The 16,758-nt window shown below is 43.2% G+C and overlaps 1 protein-coding gene across 1 annotated transcript in view; it reads right to left on the bottom strand.

Moving 5' to 3' along the window:
• LOC121534930 (amyloid beta A4 precursor protein-binding family B member 1-interacting protein) overlaps window positions 1-8,184 on the bottom strand; it is a 48,786-nt gene extending 40,602 nt beyond the window's left edge. The window contains exons 1-2 of the mRNA XM_041841555.2: window positions 8,079-8,184; window positions 3,107-3,166 (exon numbers count right to left, since the gene is read on the bottom strand). Of these exons, the coding sequence (XP_041697489.2) occupies window positions 3,107-3,166 (60 nt within the window). The 5' untranslated portion in view covers window positions 8,079-8,184. The remainder of the gene's footprint in view (window positions 1-3,106; window positions 3,167-8,078) is intronic.
• Between the last annotated feature and the right edge of the window lie 8,574 nt (window positions 8,185-16,758).

Below are 16,758 nucleotides of genomic sequence, written 5' to 3'. Positions count from 1 at the left end.
CCAGTAGGCAACTCATACAGTGGGGAGAACAAGTATTTGAAATACTGCCGATTTTGCAGGTTTTCCTACTTACAAAGCATGTAGAGGTCTGTAATTTTTATCATAGGTACACTTCAACTATGAGAGACGGAATCTAAAAAAATCAAAAATCCAGAAAATCACATTGTATGATTTTTAAGTAATTAATTTTCATTTTATTGCATGACATAAATATTTGATCACCTACCAACCAGTAAGAATTCCGGCTCTCACAGACCTGTTAGTTTTTCTTTAAGAAGCCCTCCTGTTCTCCACTCATTACCTGTATTAACTGCACCTGTTTGAACTCGTTACCTGTATAAAAGACACCTGTCCACACACTCAATCAAACAGACTCCAACCTCTCCACAATGGCTAAGACCAGAGAGCTGTGTAAGGATATCAGGGATAAAATTGTAGACCTGAACAAGGCTGGGATGGGCTAAAGGACAACAGGCAAGCTTGGTGAGAAGGCAACAACTGTTGGCGCAATTATTAGAAAATGGAAGAAGTTCAAGTTGACGGTCAATCACCCTCGGTCTGGGGCTCCATGCAAGATCTCACCTCGTGGGGCATCAATGATCATGAGGAAGGTGAGAGATCAGCCCAGAACTACATGGCAGGACCTGGTCAATGACCTGAAGAGAGCTGGGACCACAGTCTCAAAGAAAACCATTAGTAACACACTACGCCGTCATGGATTAAAATCCTGCAGCGCACGCAAGGTCCCCCTGCTCAAGCCAGCGCATGTCCAGGCCCGTCTGAAGTTTGCCAATGACCATCTGGATGATCCAGAGGAGGAATGGGAGAAGGTCATGTGGTCTGATGAGACAAAAATAGAGCTTTTTGGTCTAAACTCCACTCGCCGTGTTTGGAGGAAGAAGAAGGATGAGTACAACCCCAAGAACACCATCCCAACGTTGAAGCATGGAGGTGGAAACATAATTCTTTGGGGATGCTTTTCTGCAAAGGGGACAGGACGACTGCACCGTATTGAGGGAGGATGGATGGGGCCATGTATTGCGAGATCTTGGCCAACAACCTCCTTCCCTCAGTAAGAGCATTGAAGATGGGTCGTGGCTGGGTCTTCCAGCATGACAACGACCCGAAACACACAGCCAGGGCAACTAAGGAGTGGCTCCGTAAGAAGCATTTCAAGGTCCTGGAGTGGCCTAGCCAGTCTCCAGACCTGAACCCAATAGAAAATCTTTGGAGGGAGCTGAAAGTCCGTATTGTCCAGCGACAGTCCCGAAACCTGAAGGATCTGGAGAAGGTCTGTATGGAGGAGTGGGCCAAAATCCCTACTGCAGTGTGCGCAAACCTGGTCAAGACCTACAGGAAACGTATGATCTCTGTAATTGCAAACAAAGGTTTCTGTACCAAATATTAAGTTCTGCTTTACTGATGTATCAAATACTTATGTCATGCAATAAAATGCAAATTAATTACTTAAAAATCATACAATGTGATTTTCTGGATTTTTTTTCTCTACATGCTTTGTAAGTAGGAAAATCGGCAAAATCGGCAGTGTATCAAATACTTGTTCTCCACACTGTATATCATAAACAGTCTATAGAACTGGGCCACCTGCCGACCTGCAGATGATCTCCCCTGGCACATAACTGAACCCTGATGAATATAGAGAGAAACATATGTTTTCATGTTCGAAACCATGCTCAATGAGATGTTTAGCCCATTGAGTCATGGGGTAGGAAACCTTGGATGGATTCTGTGGTCTGTTGGTCTGCATGCTCCCAGAAAGTAATCCAAATGATGAATCAATCCAATCATGGTCAAAATTGAAAATGTAAATTCAGGAAGAATGATTAATTTGCATAAGACTGTAGACAGTGACACAATATTTGTGGCTCTTCAAAAGCATGGCTGCCAATATGAGGTTTAATTGGCATAAATACCCATTCCGTAGTGTTCGATTTAAATGTAATGCCATTTGGTCTAAGGACCACTCCTGTCCTTACAGCTACATTCATTAAAGGGGATGTTCCATATTTGATGGTGCCTCACCCTGAAAGTAGTCTATCGGCCAGGAGAAACTGTAATCCATAGTTTGGTTTTCTTTACATCCACTACAAACTTCAGCTAACATTATCCACCACTAGCAACTAAAAATCAATGGAAGTGATATGGCAGCGTCAAACCAAATATTGAGTTGATTTAGTCATGACATTTTTCAAATTGCTCGGTTGTCCCTATCACTTCCATTGATTGTTAGCTAGCGGTGGCTAAAGTTAGCTGTAGTTTGTAGTGGCTGTTTACTGAAAACCAAGCCATCGATTACAGTTTGTCCTGGCCCATAGACTACTTACAGGGTGAGGAACCATCTAAGATGAAGTTGTAAAATACTGATATTCCCCTTTAAGAGGAGTTTACTGCTGAGTAAGATGTACAATGCACATAGGCCTTAGCCAGGATTCTATTAATGGCATCTAATGTTTCATCTGGCAAGCCACATACTGTACATACTAGTGTCATGGAGGGCCACATTGCTTGAGGACACCTTGCTATGACTTTAAAATCCATGACTTGTGTCCATTACTCAAACCAGATAATGTTTCTCGTCATTCACTTTACTTTATACGATTTATTTGACAGGGACAATGCAGAATAGTCAACACCTCCTGTAAATGTTCCAGATTTAGCCCAAAGGCTAATTTCCCTCTGTAGTCCCTGGGTTACACCACGACACTGCTGAGTCTCAACACAAATGACTTTAACACAGCTGTTGATGTACACTACCAGTCAAAAGTTTGGACACACCTACTCATTCAAGGGTTTTTCTTTATTTTTACATTGTAGAATAATAGTGAAGACATAAAAAACTAGGAAATAACATATACGGAATCATGTAGTAACCAAAAAGTGTTAAACAAATCAAAATATATTTGAGATTTGAGATTCTTCAAATAGCCATAACATTTTGAAAATAAAGAAAAACCCTTGAATGAGTAGGTGGGAACAAACTTTTGACTGGTATTGTACGTCTGGTTTGTTCATTTCTGGTAGAACACTTCTGATGAATCAGGGGAAGTGTAGTTTATAAATAAGAGTGGTCCCAGTGAGAACTCACCTGTGCTAAGTGGTCCATCTCTCCCAGCAGGTCAGTGAACATGGAGTCTATATCATCCATCTGTTACAAATAACAAGCAGCCATATTTTAGACAAACGTCTACACACTAAAAGGCCATCAATGAGCCCTACATACATAAACATGACATCATTGATGTTGACATAAACACTACGGACCATTATTGTGGCAGACAGAGAATAGGCCTACACGACCAATGCCACTTCAACTTGTAAAATCATGATTAAAGGGATAGTTCAGCCATATTACAAATGTACATATTTGTTTCCCAACCTTGAAAGTGGTCTATGGACAAAGAGAGGCATTAATCCATCCTTTGCTTTTTGTTATACTAGCCAATGCCAACAACCGCTAATATTAGCTATTTCTAACCAAAAACCAAATGTAAGTCAATGTGCCCCAGTTAGCATGTTGTAAATGTCATGCCCATAGTACCACAGGGAGTCTGCAATGTGACAGTGTGGTATGTGACAGCTAATGCTTTTCGATCTGTTCCCAAATTAATATAGGTGGTTCAGAGTTCGTTTTGATATTTTTTTTGGTGTGGGGGGACAAAATCAACATGCACGCGATGGAGCACGCGGAAGCACGCACGCACGCACGCGCGCGAGCGGTGTGGTCAGTATGTAAGTGAAAAATGCACCAGTACATGTGTAGCAGGCAGCTCTGGCCAAATGGATCATCTCTCCAAGTATGCAGTTTAGATACGAGCACAGTCTCGCCAAATTTGAGAGGCCTTCTACGACCATTACTAGTTTTTTTAGTTTTTTAGTTTTTTTTGCACTGGCTCAATAGACTCTACCCACACACAGAGTACTACACTGACACTCCAACACACACACACACACACACTACATACGCTCACACACACATGCATATTGACGCCACACACACACACACACACTTTCACATACGCTGCTGCTATTCTTTTTATTATATATCCTGATTGCCTCGTCACTTCTACCCCTACCTACATGTACAGTCGTGGTCAAAAGTTTTGAGAATGACACAAGTATTGGTCTTCACAAAGTTTGCTGCTTCAGTGTTTTTAGATATTTTTGTCAGATGTTACTATGGTATACTGAAGTATAATTACAAGCATTCCATAAGTGTCAAAGGCTTTAATTGACAATTACATTAAGTTTATGCAAAGAGTCAATATTTGCAGTGTTGACCCTTCTTTTTCAAGACCTCTGCAATCCACCCTGGCATGCTGTCAATTAACTTCTGGCCACATCCTGACTGATGGCAGCCCATTCTTACATAATCAATGCTTGGAGTTTGTTAGAATTTGTGGGGTTTTGTTTGTCCACCGCCTCTTGAGGATTGACCACAAGTTCTCAATGGGATTAAGGTCTGGGAAGTTTCCTGGCCATGGACCCAAAATGTTGATGTTTTGTTCCCCGAGCCACTTAGTTATCACTTTTGCCTTATGGCAAGGTGCTCCATCATGCTGGTTGGGAGAAGTTGCTCTCGGAGGATGTGTTGGTACCATTCTTTATTCCTGGCTGTGTTCTTAGGCAAAATTGTGAGTGAGCCCACTCCCTTGGCTGAGAAGCAACCCCACACATGAATGGTCTCAGAATGCTTTACTGTTGGCATGACACAGGACTGATGGTAGCGCTCACCTTGTCTTCTCTGGACAAGCTTTTTTCCAGGTGCCCCAAACAATCGGAAAGGGGATTCATCAGAGAAAATGACTTTACCCCAGTCCTCAGCAGTCCAATCCCTGTACCTTTTGCAGAATATCAGTCTGTCCCTTATGTTTTTCCTGGAGAGAAGTGGCTTCCTCACTGCCCTTCTTGACACCAGGCCATCCTCCAAAAGTATTTGCCTCACTGTGCGTGCAGATGCACTCACACCTGCCTGCTGCCATTCCTGAGCAAGCTCTGCACTGGTGGTGCCCCGATCCCGCAGCTGAATCAACTTTAGGAGACGTCCTGGCACTTGCTGGACTTTCTTGGGCGCCCTGACGCCTTCTTCCCAACAATTGAACATCTCTCCTTTAAGTTATTGGGCGGCAGGTAGCTTAGTGGGTAAGAGCGTTGTGCCAGTAACCGAAAGGTCGCTGGTTCTAATCCCCGAGCCGACTAGGTGAAAAATCTGTCGATGTGCCCTTAAGCAAGGCACTTAACCCTAAATGCTCCTGTAAGTCGCTCTGGATAAGAGCGTCTGCTAAATGACTAAAATGTAAATGTTAACAGAGGAAGATGATTTCATGCACCATCCTCCTTTCAAAGCTTCCAGTCTGTTATTCTAACTCAATCTCAATCAGCATGACAGAGTGATCTCCAGCCTTGTCCTCGTCTCACCTGTGTTAACGAAATAATCACTGACATGATGTCAGCTGGACCTTTTGTGGCAGGGCTGAAATGCAGTGGAAATGTTTTTGGGGGATTAAGTTCATTTTCATGGAAAAGAGGGACTTTGCAATTAATTGCAATTCATCTGATCACTCTTCATAACATTCTGGAGTATATGCAAACTGCCATCATAAAAACTGAGGCAGCAGAATCAATATTTGTGTAATTCTCAAAACCTTTGACCACGACTGTACATACTGTATTACCTCAATTACCTCAACTACCTCGTAGCCCTGCACATTGACTCGGTACTGGTACTCCTTGTATATAGTGCATTCGGAAAGTATTAAGACCTTTTTACACATTTTGTTACGTTACAGCCTTATTCTAAAATGGATTGAATAAAAATAAATCCTCATCAATCTACACACAATACCCCATAATGATAAAGCGAAAACAGTATTTTAAATTCTTATATAAAAATGTAAAAACTGAAATATACATTTACATAGGTATTCAGACCCTTTACTCAGTACTTTGTTGAAGCACCTTTGGCAGTGATTACAGCCTCGAGTCTTCTTGGGTATAACGCTACAAGCTTGGCACACCTGTATTTGGGTAGTTTCTCCCATTCTTCTCTGCAGATCCTCTCATTTTAAGATCTCTCCAGAGATGTTCGATCGGGTTCAAGTCCGGGCTCTGGCTGGGCCACTCAAGGACATTCAGAGACTTGTCCCGAAGCCACTCCGTGTTGTCTTGGCTGTGTGCTTAGGGTCATTGTCCTGTTGGAAGGTGAACCTTCGCCCCAATCTGAGGTCCTGAGCGCTCTGGAGCAGGTTTTCATCAAGGATCTCTCTGTACTTTGCTCCGTTCATCTTTCCCTCGATCCTGACTAGTCTTCCAGTCCCTGCCGCTGAAAAACATCCCTCCAGCATGATGCTGCCAGCACCATGCTTCACCGTAGGGATGGTGCCAGGTTTCCGTCAGACATGACACTTGGTATTCAGGCCAAAGTGTTCAATCTTGGTTTCATCAGACTAGAGAATCTTGTTTCTCATGGTCTGAGTTTCTTTTAGGTGCCTTTTGGCAAACTCCAAGCGGGCTGTCATGTGCCTTTTACTGAGGAGTGGCTTCTGTCTGGCCACTCTACCATGAAGGCCTTATTGGTGGAGTGCTGCAGAGATGGTTGTCTTTCTGGAAGGTTCTCCCATCTCCACAGAGGAACTCTGGAGCTCTGTCAGAGTGACCATCGGGTTCTTGGTCACCTCCCTGACCAAGGCCCTTCTCCCCCAGTTGCTCAGTTTGGCCGGGCGGCCAGCTCTAGGAAGAGTCTTGGTGGTTACAAACTTCTTCCATTTAAGAATGATGGAGGCCACTGTGTTCTTGGGGACCGTCAATGCTGCAGACATTTTTTGGTACCGTTCCCCAGATCTGTGCCTCGACACAATCCTGTCTTGGAGCTCTACGGACAAATCCTTCGACCTCATGGCTTGGTTTTTGCTCCGACATGCACTGTCAACTGTGGGACCTTATATAGACAGGTGTGTGCCTTTACATATCATGTCCAATCAATTGAAATTACCACAGGTGGACTACAACCAAGGTGTAGAAACATCTCAAGGATGATCAATGAAAACAGGATGCACCTGAGCTCAATTTCGAGTCTCATAGCAATGGGTCTGAATACTTTTTTAAATTAATTGTAGAATAAGGCTGTAACGTAACAAAATGTGGATAAAGTCAAGGGGTCTAAATACTTTCCAAATGCACTGTATAGCCTCGTTATTGTTATTTTATTGTGTTACTATTTCCTTTTATTTTAGCAAATGTTTTTCTTACTTTTTAACTCTGCATTGTTGGGAATAGGCTCGTAAGTAAGTATTTCACGGTCAATTCTACACCTGTTGTATTTGGCGCATGTGGCCAATAAAATTGTATTTGATTTTGAAAATAGCATAAGGATGCCACATGTGGTCTGTGGGCATGTTACTTCTGGTACTGACACATAAAGTGACACACTAAAGGAGAGACAAACAGAGAGAATGGCCAATGCCTAATCATCAACAATTATTTAGTGTGCATAGAGAGATACAGTGGTTCTTGATAGGCTACATATATTGAACGTTCTTGTGGTCAAATGGTCCCTCTGTTTTATAATTGTTTTATAACTGTTTTATTATTGAATACAAAAGCAATTACTGGCTGCTGCTGTAGAAAGACGTGTTCACGTTAAAGGGGTAATCTTATTAATTTAAAAGTCCAGAGTGGATGTACCAATCCCAGATTGCCCCTTTAACCAAAGATGGCTGTTGAAGTATTTCTTAACTGTTCAATGGGCTGTATTTGTGAGTATTGTACAATACTGTATAACTTTTTATTCACATTGCATCATTGCATGAAAATAATACAATGCCCAATATGAGAAAGTTCAATGTAACAACCACATAATTGTCTTTGGCAGTACTATGAAGAAGCATTAAAGCTCAAAATTTCAACCTTGAAAGAGTGTAAATCTAGACAGTAAGATAACATAACATACAATGACACTACAAGTAATGCTAAGCATCTATTCACAGACGTATTAAGGAAGCAAAGTCATGTCATTAAAGATAAAGATTAACAGCATCCTGTCAAAAAACCAGAGCGCTTACCTTTCTAGTCTAATGATCTCCTGAATTACTCTTCGGTAATAGATTAGATATTATATCTTTACGTACATGCACCTTGCACATATGGGGTTGAATTGGAAATGGTATGAATACTGAGACTGACTGATAAGGGCTCTATTTCCTGTTCTATGCGAAAGTTCACCTTCTCACTGTCACATGACTCAGGAAGAGGCTTGGTTTGTAGCTAACCATGAGGTGGCTTCCTCTTCTTGTCTCCTTAATCTGCACTGGTCTGAAGACGCAGGATAGGTGCCAACAAAATGGTGGACGCTTACTGTGAATTTGCTTGGGCTTGTCCATATTTGATGGAGGATTTAATATTCAGTCTGAAAACTGAAGGTGTCTTTTAATTTTACTATAGGTTGTCTTAAAGCGGCAATCAGCAGTTCAAACAATAACAAAGCGTCACCCCACCACTGTTTCGCTGAAAAGCTGAGGGATGGGGTTGGAGAAATCATTTTCAAATTGATAGACAGAGAGCTATGGATGCAAGGACTAACCATCCATGATATCAAAATTATAGTTTTAACAAAGTTTTGAGGCTATACAGGTTTTGTTTACATTTTCTTTGTTTACAAACATGGTGTAAAACAAGCTTTATAGCTGACCGGAGCTGGACTAGACTCCGGTGGAGCGGACTGCTGGGCCGGGCTGGCAACGCGCACCACTGGCTTGGTGCGAGGAGCAGGAACAGGCCGGGCCGGGCTGGCGACGCGCACCACTGGCTTGGTGCGAGGGAGAGGCCGGGGTGGCGCGCACCACTGGCTTGGTGCGAGGAGCAGGAACAGGCCGGGCCGGACTGTGGAGGCGGACTGGAGGTCTGGAGCGGAGAGCTGGCACAACCCGTCCTGGCTGAATGCCTACTTCCGCACAGTATGTGTGAGGCATCAGCACAGGACGCACTGGGCTGTGCACGCGCACTGGCGATACAGTTCGTAGAACTGGCGCAGGATATGCGGGACCGAGGAGGCGTACTGGAGACCAGGAGCGTTGAGCCGGCACACCCCGTCCTGGCTGGATGCCCATCTTCGCACAGCACGTGCGTGGTGCAAGCACAGGACGTACAGGACTGTGCCGGCGCACTGGCGACACAGTACGTAGCTCCGCATAACACAGAGCCTGCCCAGTCATACGCTTCCTCGCGTGAGTACGGGGAGTTGGCTCTGCTCTGACACTAGGCTCCGCCAACCACCCCATGTGCCCCCCCCCAATTTTTTTCTATTGGGGCTGCTTCTCGGGCTTCCTCCTCGACCGGCCTCCTCCGTGTTGCTGGTGCACCTCTCCTGCCTGGGCATCTACCTTAGCCCATGGTCCTCTCCCCGCAAATATCTCTTCCCATGACCACAATTTGCCCACCTGTGACATGGCTAGTCGCTCCGCCTGGGCACGCTGCTTGGTCCTCGTTTGGTGGGATCTTCTGTCACGTTCATTGAATGACGGGACAGACCAAGGTGCAGCGTGATATACGTACATGTTTATTAAACTTAATAAACACAACGACAAAACAATAAACGAAACGAAACGTGAAGTCCTAAGGTAGACACAACAAACATTAACCGGAACAAGATCCCACAACTAGACAGTGCCAATAGGCTGCCTAAGTATGGTCCCCAATCAGAGACAACGAGCGACAGCTGCCTCTGATTGGGAACCACACCGGCCAACATAGAACTAAACATACTAGACAAGCCACATAGAAAAAGCACAACAAGAAATATACACACCCTGACTCAACATATAAGCGTCCCCTGAGTCAGGGCGTGACACTGATGGGGTACGAAGGTTGAATTAAGCTCATGAGGCATTTTTAAGTTACATTCTTCAAGAATCAATGGGTACATATCATTAATTTAAGTAAAAAAATGTATGTACAGTGAGGTATTCAGAAGTTATTCATACCCCTTGACTTATTCGACATTTTGTTGTGTTACAGCCTGAATTAAAAATTGATTAAATTTATTTGTTTTCTCAACCATCTATATACTCCATAATGACAAAGTGAAAACATGTTTTTTTTTAAATATTTGCAAATTTATTGAAAATGAAATGAAATACAGAAATATAATTTACATACAGTGCCTTCAGAAAGTATTCTCACCCCTTGACTTGTTCCACATTATGTTGTGTTAAAAATAATTCAATTTAGATTTTTGGGTCACCGGCCTTCACACAATACCCCATAATGTCAAAGTGAAATTATGGTTTTATAAATGTTTACAAATTAATAGAAAATATAATACTGAAATGTCTTCAGTCAATAAGTATTCAACCCCTTAGTTATGGCAAGCCTAAATAAGTTCAGGAGGAAAAATGTGCTTAACAAGTCACATAATATGTTGCATGGACTCACTCTGTGTGTAATAATAGTGTTTAACATGATTTTTTAATGACTACCTCATTCCTGTACCCCACACATACAATTATCTGTAAGGTCCCTTAGTCGAGCAGTGAATTTCAAACACAGACCAGGGAGGTTTTCCAATTCATCGCAAAGAAGGGCACCTATTGGTTGATCGGGGAAGAACAAAACAGACATTAAATATCCCTTTGAGCATTTTCTAGCATGGTGGTGGCTGCATCATGTTATGGGTATGCTTGTCATTGGCAAGCATACCCATGATAAAAATAAACGGAATAGAGCTAAGCACAGGGAAAATCCTAGAGAAAAACCTGGTTCAGTCTGCTTTCCACCAGACACTGGGAAACAAATTCACCTTTCAGCAGGACAACAACCTAAAACACAAGGCCAAATATACACTGGAGTTCCTTACCAAGACGACTTCGAAGTGGCCTAGTTACAGTTTTGACTTAAATCGGCTTGACAAGCTATGGCAAGACTTGAAAATGGCTGTCTAGCAATGATCAACAACCAACTTGACAGAGCTTGAAGAATTTTTAAAAGAATAATGTGCAAATATTGTACAAACCAGGTGTGCAAAGCTCTTAAGAGACTTACCCAGAAAGACTCACAGCTGTAATCGCTGCCAACGGTGATTCTAACATGTATTGACTCAAGGGGTTGAATATTCTAATCAAGTTATTTTAGTGTTTTTATTTTAAAAAAATGTTTTGCCAAATGTTGACATTTTTCTTCCACTTTGACATAATAGAGTATTTTGTGTAGATCGTTGAATCTTTTGGGGGGCTGCAGGTCATGAACAAATATTGTGCTTATCACCCTCGACAGCAGTCAAGCAATGCATTCCGCCAAGAGTCGTTCACAATCTAGTCCGGTTGCGGCCACAACTAGACCTAATTTCAAATTTATCAAGAAATACTCTTATTTGTATGCCTAGCAATCAACAAATGTGCATTGTTTAAAGCACACTTTTACAAGTCTCAGTCACAAATGACTTGTCTCAGTCACAAATGCCCCGTATGGTGAATGACGTGAATGAGAGGCTTTTAGAGTCATGACTCTTTTGAGTTTTCAGTTCATTGTTCGCAGGCCCCCAGTGTCCGGTCTAGAGTGTGAAGTCACAAGTTCTGCTGGTCAGCTACTTTGTAGCAATCTAGCAGTGCCAAAAGCCCATGTCTGCCCTAGAAAGCCTATGTAAATTTTGATCGCCAGTACGGACGTTTTGGGCTCTAAAATGTGTTTATTATGAACACGTTCGATCCCCACGGTGATCGGTCAAAAGTTTGGACACACCCACTCATTCAAGGGTTTTTCTTAATTTTTACAATTTTTTACATTGTAGAATAATAGTGAAGCCATCTAAACAATGAAATAACACATATGGAATCAGGTAGTAACCAAAAAAGTGTTAAACATATTAAAATATATTAATATTAGAGATTCTTCAAAAGCCATCCTTTGCCTTGATGACAGCTTTGCACACTCTTGGCATTCTCTCAACCAGTTCATGAGGTAGTCACCTGGAATGCATTTCAATTAACAGGTGTGCCTCATTAAAAGTTAATTTGTGGAATTTATTTCTTTTTTAATGCGTTTGAGCCAATCAGTTGTGTTGTGACAAGGTAGGGGGGGTATACAGAAGATAGCCCTATCTGGTAAAAGACCAAGTCCATATTATGGCAAGAACAGCTCAAATAAGCTAAGAGAAACGACAGTCCATCATTACTTTAAGACATGAAGGTCAGTCAATACGAAACATTTCAAGAACTTTGAAAGTTTATTCAAGTGCAGTCGCAAAAACCATCAAGCACTATGATGAAACTGGCTCTCATGAGGACCGCCACAGGAATGGAAGACCCAGAGTTACCTCTGCTGCAGAGGATACGTTCATTATAGTTACCAGCCTCAAAAATTGCAGCCCAAATAAATGCTTCACAGAGTTCAAGTAACAGACACATCTCAACATCAACTGTTCAGATGGGACTGTGTGAATCAGGCCTTCATGGTCGAATTGCTGCAAAGAAACCACTACTAAAGGACACCAATAAGAAGAAGAGACTTGCTTGGGCCAAGAAACACGAGCAATGGACATTAGACCGGTGGAAATGTGTCCTTTGGTGTGGATGAACGGATGATCTCCACGTGTAGTTCCCACCGTAAAGCATGGAGAAGGAGGTGTTATGGTGTGGGGGTGCTTTGCTGGTGACACTGTCTGTGATTTATTTAGAATTCAAGGCACACTTAACCAGCATGGCTACCATAACATTCTGCAGCGATACGCCATCCCATCTGGTTTGGGCTTAGTGGGACTAACATTTCTTTTTCAACAGGACAATGACCCAACACACCTCCAGGCTGTGTAAGGGCTATTTTACCAATAAGGAGAGTGATGGAGTGCTGCATCAGATGACCTGGCCAGCAAAATCCCCTGACCTCAACCCAATGTAGATGGTTTGGGATGAGTCGGACGGCAGAGTGAAAGAAAAGCAGGCAACAAGTGCTCAGCATATTTTTTTCTCATACAATTTAAAAAACAAGTCGCTAGGTATAGGCAAGGCCATATGCAAATAGGTAAACTGGGTTATGACTAAAGAGTTAATCAGGGTGATTTTTCCACAAATAGATAGGTATTTTCCTTCCATGGTAGCAAGAGCTTATCTATTTTTGCTAACTTTCTATAAAAATGTATTGTAGTGAGGTCATTTCTTTCTTTCGGGATATGAATACCGAGTATGTCTACTTCACCGTCAGACCATTTTATTGGTAAACTACACCATAATGTAAAAGTGGTATATTTATGTGATCCAATTCGTTATATAGTACACTTATCATAATTTGGTTGTAATCCAGACAGGTTAGAAATCTATGAGGCTGTGGAGGGATCCAAATTGTGGATTTAAAAGAAAACATGAATCATCAGCGTACAATGTCACCTTAGTTTTTAAGCCCTGAATTTCTAGCCCCTTGATATTATTATTGGAACTGATTTTAATAGCTAACATTTCGATGGCCATAATAAATAGATATGCCGATAGTTGACAACCTTGTTTTACTCCTCTTGACAGTTTAATACTTTCTGAAAAGTAGCCATTATTTATTATTTTACACCTAGGGTTACTATACATAACTTTAACCCATTGTATTAGAGATTCTCCAAACTCGAAATATTCCAGGCATTTATATATAAATTCCAGTGGTACTTTATCAAAAGCCTTTTCAAAGTCAGCTAAAAATACCAGGCCTGGTTTCCCAGATTTTTCATAGTGTTCTATTGTTTCCAGTACTTGTCTTATCTCCAATGTATCGTCCATGTGAAAAAAACCTGTCTAATAATATCCAACAATAACTTTTTAATTCTATGCATTTTGGCTTGGTGCGGGGAGCAGGCTCGGGCTGTACCGGACTGGGAACATGCACCACTGGTCTGGTGCGAGGAGCAGGAACGGGCCGGGCCGGACTGGCGACACGCACCACTGGCCTGGTGCGAGGAACAGGAACGGTCCGGGCCGGACTGGCGACACGCACCACTGGCTTGGTGCGAGGAACAGGAACGGGCCGGGCCGGACTGGGAACACGCACCACTGGCTTTGTGCGAGGAACAGGAACGGGCCGGGCCGGACTGGCGACAAGCACCACTGGCCTGGTGCGAGGAACAGGAATGGGCTGGGCCGGACTGGCGACACGCACCACTGGCTTGGTGCGGGGAGCAGGCATGGGCCATACCGGACTGGGAACACGCACCATTGGCTTGGTGCGAGGAACAGGAACGGGCCGGGCCGGACTGGTGACACGCACCACTGGCCTGGTGCGAGGAACAGGAACGGGCCGGGCCGGACTGGCGACACGCACCACTGGCTTGGTGCGGGGAGCAGGCACGGGCCGTACCGGACTGGGAACAAGCACCATTGGCTTGGTGCGAGGAACAGGAACGGGCCGGGCCGGACTGGGCACATGCACCACTAGCTTGGTGCGAGACGCAGGCACGAGGTGTACAGGACTGGGAACTGACGTTAGAGATCTCTGACTGTACCAGTCTTTCACTCTCCGCGCCCAGTCCTCCTCCCGTGAGGACTCCTCCCTGAGCCTCATGAGTGCAGTGGTCGGGACTCTTCACCATCGATCCCCGACCACACATTTAGCCCCCCCAAAAAAATTATTGGGGCTGTCTCTCGGGCTTCCTCCTCGGCCGGCGCCTTCTGTGTTGCCGTTGCTCCTCTCTAAACCGGGCCTCCACTGTCTCCTCCCAAGGACGGCGATCCATCCCAGCCTGAATCTCCTCCCATGTCCAGGATCCCTTTCCGTCCAGGATCTCCTCCCATGTCCAGGATGTCTGCTCCTGGGCACGCTGCTTGGTCCATTTTAAGTGGGATCTTCTGTCACGTTCGTTGAAGGATGGGTCAGACCAAGGCGCAGCGTGAAATGCATACATGTTTATTTCAACGATAAACACACGAACAAAACAACAAACCAACGTAACGTGAAGTCCTCAGGCTAAACACAAAACAAGCCTACACACGGAACAAGATCCCACAACAACTGATTGCCAACAGGCTACTTAAGTATGATCCCCAATCAGAGACAACGAGCGACAGCTGCCTCTGATTGGGAATCACACCCGGCCAAACATAGAAACACACAACCTAGAGTGAGAACATAGAAATAACAACATAGAACTCCACACCCTGACTCAACATACTAGAGTCCCATACGTCAGGGCGTGACAACTGCTCACACAATTCCTATTTGGCGCAAAATTTAAAAAGTAACTGGGAATCAAAATGGAATACCCATACTCCAATATTTCACAATAATACCTTGTGATCTGGAGGCCGGCCTTTTGCATCACCCCAATGGTCCAAATGTGGTATCCGTACCCTTGCCGATATCATGGACAGTAATGGTTTGAGAACATTCCAATATTTGAAAGATACATACCAGGCAACTCCTTTTTTCTATATTTACAACTTAGGTCAGCTATCCTGGCCTAGATCTTATTTAAAAAATGACCTAGGCTCCCGAAAGGACTTATCTCTATAATATATAAAAAAACTTTTGGAAAGCTCATATTCTGAATTAGCTATTAAAAAAGTATGGTCCACAGCTCTAATTGAATCTTAACAATCCTTTAACTGGAACAGAATATGGAAACATATGATCTTGGCATCCCGTAATCCGAACCATAAATGTATTCATTTAAAATTTGTTCACAGACTATTTAACACCAAGGAAACGTTTTACGATGAAATTGGCCCCAACTCCCAACTGTTCACTGTGCCCCCTAAATCAGGTAGGCATATTCCTTCATTTGATGTGGGAGTGCCCTGCAGTTAAATGCTTCTGGGGCAAAGTAAAACAAATATTTTCAAAGTGCATGAATGCAAATATTCAATGCTTTGCATCTATTATGTTACTTAATGATGATAGCTCCTTGAATCTCTCAACCAATCAGAGATGATTACTGCTGGCAGGCAGATGGCAATCACCTCACTCTCTCCCAATTCGCCAGTGGATACAGTTACTATTAGAAGTTATAGCATTATAATTATCAACAGCGAGAATGAATGGTGCTAGTCAAGGAACATTTGAGGCCTGGACAAATATACTTGACTCTGTAAAGAATCATCTCTGCTAAAGCCCAACACATACAGTTGAAGTTGGAAGTTTACATACAGTGGGGAAAAAAAGTATTTAGTCAGCCACCAATTGTGCAAGTTCTCCCACTTAAAAAGATGAGAGAGGCCTGTAATTTTCATCATAGGTACACGTCAACTATGACAGACAAAATGAGAAAAAAAATCCAGAAAATCACATTGTAGGATTTTTTATGAATTTATTGGCATATGATGGTGGAAAATAAGTATTTGGTCAATAACAAAAGTTTCTCAATACTTTGTTATATACCCTTTGTTGGCAATGACACAGGTCAAACGTTTTCTGTAAGTCTTCACAAGGTTTTCACACACTGTTGCTGGTATTTTGGCCCATTCCTCCATGCAGATCTCCTCTAGAGCAGTGATGTTTTGGGGCTGTCGCTGGGCAACACAGACTTTCAACTCCCTCCAAAGATTTTCTATGGGGTTGAGATCTGGAGACTGGCTAGACCACTCCAGGACCTTGAAATGCTTCTTACGAAGCCACTCCTTCGTTGCCCGGGCGGTGTGTTTGGGATCATTGTCATGCTGAAAGACCCAGCCACGTTTCATCTTCAATGCCCTTGCTGATGGAAGGAGGATTTCACTCAAAATCTCACGATACATGGCCCCATTCATTCTTTCCTTTACACGGATTAGTCGTCCTGGTCCC

The sequence above is a fragment of the Coregonus clupeaformis genome, chromosome 21, assembly GCF_020615455.1.
Source record: "Coregonus clupeaformis isolate EN_2021a chromosome 21, ASM2061545v1, whole genome shotgun sequence".
NCBI lineage: Eukaryota > Metazoa > Chordata > Actinopteri > Salmoniformes > Salmonidae > Coregonus > Coregonus clupeaformis.
This window is presented reverse-complemented; position numbering and strand designations above follow the sequence as displayed.